The sequence below is a fragment of the Oryzias melastigma genome, linkage group LG20 (assembly GCF_002922805.2).
Source record: "Oryzias melastigma strain HK-1 linkage group LG20, ASM292280v2, whole genome shotgun sequence".
Lineage (NCBI taxonomy): Eukaryota > Metazoa > Chordata > Actinopteri > Beloniformes > Adrianichthyidae > Oryzias > Oryzias melastigma.
In genome coordinates, this window is record NC_050531.1 from 2039431 (window position 1) to 2052140 (window position 12710).

The 12710-nt window shown below is 43.2% G+C and overlaps 1 protein-coding gene across 1 annotated transcript in view; it reads left to right on the forward strand.

Annotated features, from left to right (window-relative positions):
- The window catches only part of LOC112150995 (cadherin-6), an 83452-nt gene that overhangs the window by 64881 nt on the left and 5861 nt on the right, over positions 1 to 12710 (forward strand). Inside the window, exons 8-13 of the mRNA XM_024279557.2 lie at positions 90 to 277; positions 6474 to 6727; positions 8927 to 9063; positions 9398 to 9519; positions 11759 to 11876; positions 11945 to 12196. Of these exons, the coding sequence (XP_024135325.1) occupies positions 90 to 277; positions 6474 to 6727; positions 8927 to 9063; positions 9398 to 9519; positions 11759 to 11876; positions 11945 to 12196 (1071 nt within the window). The remainder of the gene's footprint in view (positions 1 to 89; positions 278 to 6473; positions 6728 to 8926; positions 9064 to 9397; positions 9520 to 11758; positions 11877 to 11944; positions 12197 to 12710) is intronic.

Here is a 12710-nt window from a genome sequence, read left to right on the forward strand (position 1 = left end):
CGACCAGGAAGTCACCCCGCTCAGTAAAGCGCCGACCGGGAAGAGGACGCTCATCTGTGCGTTGAGTAACGCCGTCCGTCTGTCTGCAGCTCTGTACGAGTTCAGAGTCCCCGAGTCCAGAGAGCTGGGCGGGTCCGTGGGCGTGATCCGGGCCATGGACGCCGACATCGGGCAGAACGCAGAGATGGACTACCGGATCATCGGGAGCGACGGCCCGGGGATGTTTGACATCGTCAGCAACAGGAGCACGCAGGAGGGCGTCATCGTGCTCAGAAAGGTCAGCAAAAGCGAATGAATAACCATCATGCATCTGGGTAGATCAGGTTTTGGGTCATCAGGTTCTGCTTTGGTTCTGGACTTTAGGTTTGTTGTTTATGACTGTTTCTGAAGGTTAAAATAGTTTTCAAATTGAACTGAAGGTTTCTACGGTTTAAATCATCTGTTGGTGTGTCGATTGTTCTGGAGGAGTTCTGATGAACAGAACTTCACTTCAGTCCGTTTGGATCATGTTGGTTCTTGTTGACTCTGACACATGAAGTATGAAAGAAGGTCAAGATGTATTCCACAAATAGTTTATCCGTCTCATAAACCAATGACAGAGGTGAGTGAGTTAAAGTAGAAAAAGTGAAAGACTTGAAGAAACCAAACACACTTTAGCTCAAAAAGAACTGGCTAGTTCAACACCCGACCACTAGGGGAGCTGTTCATTTATCACAGAAGTTTCTGATTTATCCACCATAGATTTCCACGGATCCACATGCAGCCCGTCTCCTTCGCTTTGGGTTGACAAAAAAATTCAGACGTTCATTGATCACCTGGGATGTTTACATTACCTCCATCCTGTTGTCATCTGACGTCCATCCACCCACGTGTGTCAAAGTCGAGGCCCGGGGGCCGGATCCGGCCCTCGGGGAATTCTATCGGCCCTCCAGATCATTTTATTTTATTATTATTAATGACCCGATGTTATCTTGTACTCATTTCTAACTTGTACAATTTGGACAAAATATATTTTTATAGAGAGTAAAATATTGAAAGTTATTAAAATTGATTTATTCTGGAATGATATTCCTGCCTTTTTTATTAGTCAGAATTATGTTTAAAAGTTTTAAAAACTTCCATTCTGCTAGCTTTTTGGACTATTTTGGCATTTTTCAAGATTTTTTAGGCTGTTTTGGAGTTTATCTATTTTTTTCAGCTACATGCTAGCTGTTTGGCTAACCTATTTTTTTAGTTTTTTAGGCTATATTGGCATTTAGCTCAATTTAGCTGACTATCAGCTTCAGGGTTTTCCGACATCAGTTTCAGCATCTTCTATCAGCACTAGCGTCTTCAGCATTCAAATTCAGCTTCCAGCATTCCCACTAACATTATCACAGGTAATACTATATATGTAGTTCATAATTATGTTAAAAAGTTACGGTTTTAAAGTTTTAAAAATGTTGTTTTATAGTGTTCAATAAATGTTTATCCTGTTCTTCCCACGAGCTAACCTGCGACCATTTTGTAATCCAATGAAAGTTTCATTTTGAAAATACAAAACCTGCATTTACAAGGAGAGAACAGTCAACATGGGGGTGGCGGGACACTCCTCTGAAAGCCAGGGGGGGGGCAGAGACTATGTAACTGATGGTTTTGAACCGGACTCCCAGAGCAACTGAAGACTTTGGCTCCTCCCCTTTTGTCACATTTGTTATCCAATTGTATCTTTAAGGAACTTAATTTATATTTCAGATTAAAACCAAAAAAGGGCGTGGTCTTTGATTGACAGGTGACTGCTTGTGACCGATGCAAATGCCCCGCCCATTTTCAGAGAAACTGAGAAATTCTGCAGAAACTCGAAGGGTCACATGACTGTAGGATTGTCCTGCAGTGGATGCAGTTTGTCTTTGGCTCAAACTAAAGAAACCCGTTTGAATCCTGCTGGTTCTGGTGTCGGTGTGGACTCGGTCGGAGTTCGTCCATCTGTGTGTCTCCTTCCATTCCAAACGCCGTCATGATGATTCTGTTAAAGATCTTACAGCAGAAGGCTTCACACGCTGTTGTTGTTGCCCTGGGTTTTGCCTCTCAGGCAGCTGTAATTGATGCAGGTGTATACTGGCCTCAGGCCTCCTCACAGCAAACCCTGCAGACATAAGCCGGATGAAAAGTGGGAAACACTCCTCTCTGCAGCAGACTTTACAGTCAGGATTATTCAAATGTACATTTTTAGGTACAGTGGAGTCTGCTCCGGAGGTCCGGCTCTCGAGTTCCCGATCAAAGCCGAGCGGCGCTCCATCCTGTGTACACAGCGCGGCTGCAGCAGCACGCCGCCTTCTCTTTGCTCAGCAAATACCTGAGCAGCAAACCTCTGCTCCTCCAGATCTGCAGCCTGTTTACCTTCTCATCAGTTACAGGAGATAACCAGCAGAGTGGTCGTGGTTGGAAGGCCTCTCTCTGTTGACAGAGGACGGTCTCCTGCAGGCAGACCTGATGCTTCCTCTTCACTCACCTGGATTATCACCAGATTTATTCACACTTATGCTCCTAATGTGAAAGGTAAACAAAGAGGCTGATGCAAGGAAGCTTTAAGCTGGATTAGACGCCGTCTGCTGAATCTGAGATGCACTTTGAATCCAAAATGAAGCTAAAATGTTGGAAATCCCATTATTAGAAGCAAAACCCGATTTTTGTCTGATGAAACGAAAACAAACGAGATGAAAATCAGCGATGAAGCTGGTCCACATAAGGTGGATCAGAGAGAGCGTGGGCATCCCGCTGCAGGGAGCGTCTGTGTTTGTCATGTAAATTCACAGCTTGATTTCTCTGCATATTGCTGGTAGGTAATGGAAAACCTCACGCCGAGACGTTAATGCGGCTTACAGATGCATGAGCGCGGCTGCGCCGGGAGGAACGGCCCAACAGCTCGTCTGTGTGCAGCTTTAACACAATCAATGCATGTTTTCAAGAGCCCCCCCCCCAAAAAAAACACATTTGTTTGTAACAGAACAAACAAACAGGCTCCGCCTCCTGGAAAATGGAGAACTGTTAAGATTATCTATATTTTACTCGTTTTATTTCTCTAATTTTTATTTATCATATCTTTGATATTTTGGGGTCACCTTAACATAAGAAAAATAAACAATTGAGAATAAAGTCGTAAAATTGTGACGGAAAAACCCAACAATTTACAAGAATAAAGTTGTAAATTTATGAGAAAAAAACAATTTCTTAGAATAAAGTTGTTAAAATATCCATCACAAAGTTGTTCTTTAACAAGGAAAGAATGCTTTAAAAAAAAGAATACTTTTACCTTTTTAAAAAGTTTCAAAAAACACAATCACAAAATTCTCACAGATTTTTTAAAATTTATTTTATAAATGTATAACTTATATATATATATATATACTTTTCCTGAAAAATTAAAAACTTTTTAAATCATAAATTTGCGACATAATTCTCTGAAAATTTTGACTTTTCACTCGCAGTTTTAAAACTTTATTGTATCGTATTAATTGTTTTAAATTTTAGTCATATTTCCTACTTAAAAAAATAAACAAATCATATTTATCTTGAAGTTGACTGATATTTTTACGTCCAAATTTCTACGCTAATACCTAAATAATTAGAACTATATGTGGATTTTTAAAGACCATTTAAACCTTAATGCTGACAGTCAAACAGACTTGGGTCCCATTTCTAGTCTTTGGTTTGACTCGGATTTCCAGCCTCAGGACAGACACTCCACCACAAGGCCACTGAGCTGGTCTGTTTCAGCCACAGTCCACAGAATTTGAACCCCAATCATGCCTACTGCTTAATACATTCTGTTGGACTCACATGATCAATAATCTGGATCAGGAGTACAGAGGTCGGCAACCTTTCACAGTAAAAGAGCTTTTCGGGCTCGTTTTCTACTGATCCAAACCCAGAAGATAGTCTTACTTTAGCCTTAAGAAATTTGGATTTGCATTCATGACCTTCTGTTTTTAATAGTAAATATGAATTATGTTTATTCTTTGGTATGAACAAAAGCAAAAATATCAAAAGAACTTAGCATCTCTTAAAATGTCTTTTATTTTTTACTTAATTTCAAAATAAAAGCTGCTCTGTACCAAACAGGATCATCTCAGTGCAGCTAGTGACCAATGATGTTCAACACAAGATAATATGTACTTTTAACTCATAAAAGATCAAACTTTTTACCAAAGTTTTCTTTGTATATCAAATCTGTTCATTCTGGAGGTAGAGTTGATCAAACGAGACGTCTTCAGGTCAACAGGATGTAAAAACCTACATAGTTTATCATCTATGTGAACCTCAAACATCAGTTTATACATTTAATTAATCTAAATTTAATAAATGCTATCTAAGTAACCCTTACTTAAAAAATGCTAATTTATTGTATTTGTATTTATTGTTGTTCTTTTCCTCTCTTTGTCCTCAGCATTCTTACACTGCTGGTTTAGTTATTTTAGTTTGACCTTGGTAGTCTTAGTTTGTGGGCTTTGTTTATTTGTTTTCTTCAGGTAGTTTTCAGGGATGGTTTAGTGGATGTTCACTAACATGATCTTCCATGTAGTGGAGAAACAAGTTATTAGTTGGTAGTTCGACTCCAACTTTGATGGATCCAAGCGGATCATCCGTCCTTCCATGAACCAAATGAAGAGATCTCCATCCATCAGGAGTTTGGTTCATCGGTGCAGCGAATCTCTTCATGCATATTGTTGTAATAATTTCCCTGTTTTTCTTCTTCTTAGCATGAACTGAGGATTTTTCTAGTGTTCTTGTTTCTTTGTGTTCAAACGTTGATGAAGAAGCGTCTCCACGTTTATCCGTCTGGTATTATTAGTGCCGACGCTCTTTTTCTGGCGTGAGTGAAATCATTTAGCAGACGAGTCTCTGAAGATCTCAGCGGAGGCTGACAGACCTGAACATCAGGAAGAGCGATTCATCTCTTCTTCCTTCTGGGAGGCAGAAGTCGGCCGTTATTAGATTCCGGCTGACACTTCCCGGAGATTCATCCGAGTCCAAACGTGACGCCGAGTCGCTGTTGTGTTTGATCAGGATCGGCGCCGCCTCGTCCATCATTTAGAGGGGGTGACATCACCGTGAGAGCGCCCCGGTTCTGAACCCTCTAATGAAATGGGCCGGCAGGTCCATCAAAGCGGCGTCCTCCTCCAAACGGGCAGAAATCAATCACTTATCATTCGTCCTGATTTACGCCTCCTGGAAGCGGCTCCTTCCATCTGGAAGTTTCTCTTTTCTCGCCATCCTTTCATTTGAGCGTCTGGCAGCCGGCGAGCAGCTCGCTCTGATCCAGCTGTGCCAGCTCGCATTCATTAAAATTCACTGCTCCCCAATTATTCCCATCAACAGGGGGATACCTCCACGGATGGAGCTTCAAAAACACCCAAAAGTTCAAACAAGGAAGCCAAAGCGTTAGCTTACAAAGGAAAACGGCGGCATTCAATCTGCACGCTCCGTAAATCACGCCGTCAACAGCAGGAGGGAATACGGCGCCGATCGTCATCCTTCAAAGTGAACATGGAAACGACTCGTAATTATTGGCCCCTCTGATTTGCAGGTTCAATTAAAACGCTCCAGATCATGAATATCGTCATAGGTCGCTGAAAATAATCCTTTATTGGAGAAGACATAAAACCAGGAAAAATAAAACGTTGGCTTGATCGTGAGTGTCCACATGACCTCAACGAGGCGGATCCGGATCAGGCTCTTGGTTTCATCAAAGAAAAATGTTTTTTTTCATCACGAGAAGAAAGAACGGCGTCTGAAACGACTGAACAGATCTTAGTTTGAAAGCCCAAATCCTCAGCAGACTGTAAGTTTATAAAAAAATTAAGAGTCGAGGCGCTTCAAGGAAGGGGGAGGAGCCAAAGCTGCAAAGGTCTTTCTTTATATATTAAAGTCTGGATAAGTATGTTTTACTAAGAATTCCCTTAGCAGGAGGTCATATCATGGTATCAACTCTTTACATAATATTTCTCAGAATTTTCACATTTACAGTCGAGATTGTAAATAAATCTGATCGTTTTCATTCATTTCAACAATAAAATGTCAGATTTGGAGATCAGTTTGTGTAAAAAGATCCAGAGCATCATCACTGGTGGCTCCTCCTCCTCCTCGTCCTACAAGGACTTCATCTTCTGCTGCTCCTCATCTTCATCCTGAAACCGTCACAGGAAGTCGTGCAGTTTGATCCTGTTAGCAAAATAAAAGTCCTCCTCTGTACTGTCAGTTACATCTGAAGTTAAAACAAACAAATACAGTCCTTTTCCAGCCTTTCTGCGAAACTGAAATAATTACTTATTTTTTATAATTTGAAGAAAACAAAAATCTGAAGATCAGGATTCTGTGTTTCAGTGACAGTTCTAGATTGGTTCAGTCTGATTGTTCGGACGTTTCTCATGAAATCCGCTCAGAATTACAGATGAAGTTGAACTCTTCATCTCACATCTGCTCTGTGGTTCCAGCCTCTGGACTTTGAGAAGAAACGCCAGTACAGCCTGCGCGTCCAGGTGGAGAACGTCCACATCAACCCTCGCTTCTACAAGATGGGGCCTTTCCGGGACGAGGCCTCGGTCCGGATCACGGTGGATGACGTGGACGAGCCGCCGCTGTTCGAGCGGCCCAGCTACGTCATGGAGGTCAGAGAGGACGCGGGCAGGAACGCCATCATCGGCTCGGTCAGCGCCGCCGACCCGGACGACAAACGCAGCCTGGTCAGGTGCAGAAATGACACAAACGTTTGTGTTTTACTCAGATTCATCAGTCAGAGTTGGACTAAACCTCCATGTGGCTGATGGTCCACCGAACCGACTGAGACAGAACATCTGCATGGCTCTAATAAACAGGACTGATGGCGAGGGGAGGGGGGCGGGGCTGCGCCTCGACTTGGTCGCAGACTTTTTTCATTTTTACGACGCTCTGAGGGAGTTGGCTCTCAAGGTTGAAGTTCCAGCTCTTTATTGCAGATGTCAAACGAGATATCATTCTCTTTTACCGCCGTCATCAAGGAGGTGGCATTTAAAGCTGCACCGCGGAGGGGGCGGGGGAGGGGCTGGCACGACGAATCCGCCGTCTTTATTAGCCGGCTGACGCGTGGGCGCGCATGCATCTGCCGGGCTTCAGGGAAACAGAGAGATCCACCTGCAGAAAAAGAGGCTCGAGCTGTCACGGTACACCGGGATGTCTGATGTGAGCTCCAGAGAACGTTCTAGAGGACAGGTGTCAAAGTCACGGCCCGGGGGCCGGATCCGGCCCTCCGAGTAATTAGTTGTAGTTATTAATGACCCGATGTTATCTTGAACTTATTTCTAACTTGTATAATTTTGACAAAATATATTTTTATGGAGAGTAAAATATTGAAAGTTATTTAAGGTTTAAGTTGATTTATTCTAATAATATTCCTGCATTTTTATTATTCATAATTATGTTAAAAACTTAAAGTTTTAAAAATTGTCATTCTGCTAGTTTTTTGGGCTATTTTGGTATTTACTAAGATTTTTTTTAGGCTATTTTGGAGTTTAGCTCATATTTCAGCTACATGCTAGTTGTTTAGGCTAATTTAAGCTTTTTCAATTTTTTTAGGGTATTTTGAAGTTGCGCTTATATTTACATGCAACAGTTTTGGCAGATTTAGGCTTTTTCCAGTTTTTTAACCTATTTTTAAATTTAGCAAAAAAAATTCCAGCTACATACTGGCTGTTTTGGCTAAACTAGTTTTTTTGTGTTCGTTTTTTAGGCTAATTTAACATTTGGCTAATATTTTAGCTATCTATCACCTTCAGCGTTTTCAGCTAACAACTTTAGTGTTTTTAACTATCAATTTCAGCATCTTCAGCAGTCAAATTCAGCTTCCAGCATTCACACTATCACAGGTAATGCTACATATCCAGTTCATAATTATGTTAAAAAGTTACGGTTTTAAAGTTTATAAATGTAGTTTTAGAGTCTTTAATAAATGTTTATCCTGTTCGGCCCTCGACCTAACGTGTGTTTTAGATTTTGTGTGATTGACTTTGACACTCCTGCATTAGAGGCTCCACAACCTCACAGATCCTGTAGAGATCTCTTATCTGAGAGATCAGATCGACTGTAGTCCCGGATGTAGTTCGGATGTGGGATGAGCGGCGTGTTAATCTCGGCGTCATTAATCAGCGAGCGGCTCCACCCAGCAGGAAGAATTATCGTAAACCTCAGAAAAGCAATTAGCGCCGCAGAGTCCGCCTTAACGAGGTTAGAGTTTCTGTCAGCGAGGTGTTTAGGACGACGGCGAGATGGTTGACGCTGGGGGAGGAGTTAGATCTGTGGAGAACACTGCTTCATAACCCTTTGTGGGCCTTCTGCCTCTAACGCCGGCCCTCCGGATGACCGCCAGTCCCATCAATCAGCCTGGGAGCAGCAGCACGAGTCGATGATCTAGCAGGGATCAGGAGGGCGGGGCCAGGACATCGCGGCGCTGTGAAGGACCAGTTCCTCCAGCAGAACTTTACCCTCCTCCTGCCTGTTTTGGTTCAACAGTGATAATTACTGCTGCCACAAATGTGACCTTTTTTTTCTGTTGATAGTCCGTCAGCGTGACGGTTTAGAGACTTGCTTTACTGTCCCATGCAGGCCTCCGTAGTCGTCCTCATAACCACGTTTTCCTGGAGAAAACCTGCAGCAGCTGGACCGCGGTCTTTTCCCTGCAGATGAAGGAAGTGCGTCCCGATAGGATCTACTTCTGTGTGTGTGGCGTGAACGCATCATGCCTCCTCCTGATTCGAGCCCCCCGCCAAACCAAATGACTCCAATTACAGCCGCGGTTTAAGAAAAACTCCGTAAAGATCCTGCAGCTGAAAAATGATTGTGGCTTTTGTGCGTCGCCGTGGGAACACAACAGCTCTCCAAAAGTTTAGAAGCTAATCCCGCGCGTCTGCTGCAGGTACACGATCGATCGGCGCACCGACATGGACAGAGTGTTCGACATCCACGCGGGGAACGGGTCGGTGTACCTCCTCAGGGAGCTGGACCGCGAGGAGAACGCCTGGCACAACATCTCCGTCATCGCCTCGGAGTTCAGTGAGTTCACGCGGTCTCCTCCGTACTCTGATCTCCTTTTACCGTATTTCTGATCTCCCTCGCTCTGCTTTTGTTGTGACATTCTGCTCATAAATGACACATCCTTCTGTTTAAGAAACAATCTCCCACTTTCATTTATCTGTCAACCCAACTTCAAACCTCCAGCAGAGACGACGTTCATTAACATTAATACTTTCTGACTTGAGCATTTTTTTAAGCCAAGCTGTTATTTATTTATGCACATGTAATTTGATTTAGATATAATTAGTTTGCCAGGAAAGGGAGCCAGAAATAATTAGCATAAAGTCACAGCGTGCACCTTTGTGTTTCCCAGACAACCCGCGGCTGATCAGCCGCGCGCCCGTGTTCATCCGAGTGCTGGACGTCAACGACAACGCTCCGACATTTGCCACCAATTATGAGACGTTCGTGTGCGAGAACGCCAAGGCTAATCAGGTTGGTTATTGCTGAACACAAAGCCGTCGTCATGGTTTCATCTCCGCGTTGGGATTATGGATCCAACAACGGCTCAGCGTGTAATTAGAGGGAATCCGGACGCCGTTTGGAGACACTTGACGGATTTCACACGTCAGAACTCGAATACAGTCGACGCCCCTCACCTGTGAGGATCAGAGACACAGGAAGTGTCCTTAACCCTTTAATTTATTTCCAGCTGTGAAGAAAATCACGTTTTTGCTTTAAATGGATTCTGCATTTTGGAGCCAAAGAGGTTTGTCGCATATTTGTGACATCAGGCATTAATGGGTTAAGTCGAGTTCCAGTGAAAAATGAGATTGAATCTGTCCAAAATCTTTCTTGTGACCTGATTGGTCAGCTTCCTGATTAGGCTCCGCCCAAAGATTTGAGCTTTGACATTACAACGTTAGCTTTTGGCAAATTCCTGATTATTCTTCTGATTCACACTTGGATGATCCTGTTCGACTTTCACACAAAGTCTCAGGAAAAAAGGTTTAAAGCGGATCGAATTGCAGTTCTAAACCCCGCCCACTAGAGAAAAACGGTCTTAACAGATTTGAACGTACATAAAGCACCTGTAGCTCCTCACCTCACGTTCTTTTCTTCGTCTCTTTTCTTCAGTTTTTGCCGTTAATCTTATTTCTCAATCGTCCTTCCTTTGCTGTAGAATCTCAGTGATTCATGATTCCATCAAAGTAACAGAAAGTAAAGAATTCTTCACACACAAACATGTGAACCATTTGTCCTTTGATCTCTACATTTAAATGGAAATGAACTCTTTTATTACACTGAAATACTTTTCATTTTATTAACATGAAGCAGAAACATCTACAGACATTTGAACCAAAATACTGAGTTTGTTCTTGAAGACGAGAAATAAAACAAGAAAATGTGGAAAAAGATGATTAAATCTTTCTTCATATGAAATGTAACATATTATTTACATTAAATTAAAGTTCTAAATGTAAATTACGTGAAACAGTTCCGTTAGTATTTTATGGCGACGGTATTCTTCTTAGTCCTGCAGTCTTCTTTCTAACGTTACATTCCTGATCTACACGATGTAAAGCGTTGACACACCAGCGGTCTCCTCCACACGCGTGAAAACAGACGAGGATGAAATGAGTGGAAACGCTCGCCAGGATTAACTGGACCGGACCGGACCACTCCTTACCGGACCGTATCCCTCCTGACCGGACCGGACTCCTCCTTACCGGACCGTATCCCTCCTGACCGGACCGTACTCCTCCTGACTGGACCGTACTCCTCCTGACCGGACCGTACTCCTCCTTACCGGACCGTATCCCTCCTGACCGGACCGTACTCCTCCTTACCGGACCGTATCCCTCCTTACCGGACCGTATCCCTCCTTACTGGACCGCTCAGTAGAAATGAGGCTTTAGTGCTCATGTGTCAAAGGATCCGGCCCGCGGGGTAATCCTATCCGGCCCTCCAGATCTTACTGTATTAATATTATTAACGATGTTATCTCGATAACATATTGAAGCCCTGATAGAGTTACAATGACGTCTGGCTTTAAGAGACATTTTACGTCACAAGGAAGTCATCATCCTCTTCCTCTTTTTCCCTACCTGGTCTACAAAGACATAAACATAAGATGAAACAACGACGGACCAAACAGACACATTCCCAAACCCACACTTAAACCCCGATCCGCCCAGACAGGCAAAGGGAATCCCACTGTGTCTGGACTCCAGCTTCAGTGTACCAGAAGGCTCCATGACAGAGTTTACAGTCTCTAACAGAATGTAGACGATCAAAATCAAGACTTTGACTTCAACACCGTGAGACAGAAACCGGTTCACTCCAAGAACTAAAGCTAAACTTTTTAAAGTGTTTTAGGCTGTTTTGATATTTAGCTAATATTTTAGATGCATGCTAGCTGTTTGGGCCAACTTAGTTTTTTTTTTTAGGTTCATTTGGCGTTTAATATTTTAGATGCTATCAGCCTCAGTGATTCAGCTATTTCAGCATCTTCAGCGGCCAAATTCAGCTCACAGCATTGACACTAGCATCATCACGGATAACCACAGATAATGCTAGTGTGAATATATCTTAACTTCTGTAAACTGTCATCAGATCCTTCAGGTTTAATCGGTGAAGCTGTCACATAATGTATGAACTGTAAACTTGTCTACAGAAAACGTGTCTTCCTTCAGAGTTTGTTTGAAGTTGGCCTCTTCCTCCTTTCCTCCAGAGGATTCAGACCGTCAGCGCCACAGATCCCGACGAACCAATCGGAGGACACCGCTTCATCTTCAGTCTGGCCCCAGAGGCTGCTGGGAAGGCCAACTTCTCCGTCCGCGACAACAAAGGTACTCGCGTCAGTGACTGTCCGTTCATCCACCGATGGCTCCGCCCTAAACGCGCTCTCCGTCTTCAGACAACACGGCGTGGATTCTGACCCGGAGGAACGGCTACAGCAGCCTGCAGAGGAGCGTCCACCACGTCCCCGTGGTCATTTCTGACGGAGAGATCCCGGCGCTGAGCAGCACCAGCACGCTCACCGTCCGAGTGTGCACGTGCGACCGCGAGGGCAACATGAAGCTGTGCAACCCGGAGGCTCTGACGGCGAGGGCGGGGCTTAGCACCGGCGCACTGGTGGCCATCTTGCTCTGCGTCATTATTCTGCTCAGTGAGTTCAGTTTTCTTTGGTTTTGTTTGAGTTTACAGTAAATTATTGATGAGGAAATGAGGAAATAGATGTTTTAGGAGTCAGGATAAGAGCAGCTTTGTGAGGGTTGGAGAAGAGAAGTTTGTCCATTTCTGAACCAGAAAGTATTTAAGAATACTGACCCAGGGAGGTTTTACTAACTTTAGAAAGTATCAAATTAAAGTATTTTAATGGTATAATAGTTGTTGGTTTCAAAACTCAAACTTCCTGTAGCTAAAGTCTTTAACTCTTTAACTCCTGAGATGTCATCGGCTGTTTGAACTATCGTAACTCTTTGATCGTTTGTGGAATTTCTGTGATTCCCACGGATTCTGAAGGTGGAAAAAGGCGTAAAATCATTTGGTTTATGTTATTCACGTGAACACGCCGGTTACTGTTAAGTTGTTGCACATCAGCATGAAGACGCTTTTGTTGGAATTACAGAAATTAGGTAAACGGTTGAAGAACTACAGTAATTCAAAGAACATCAACACTG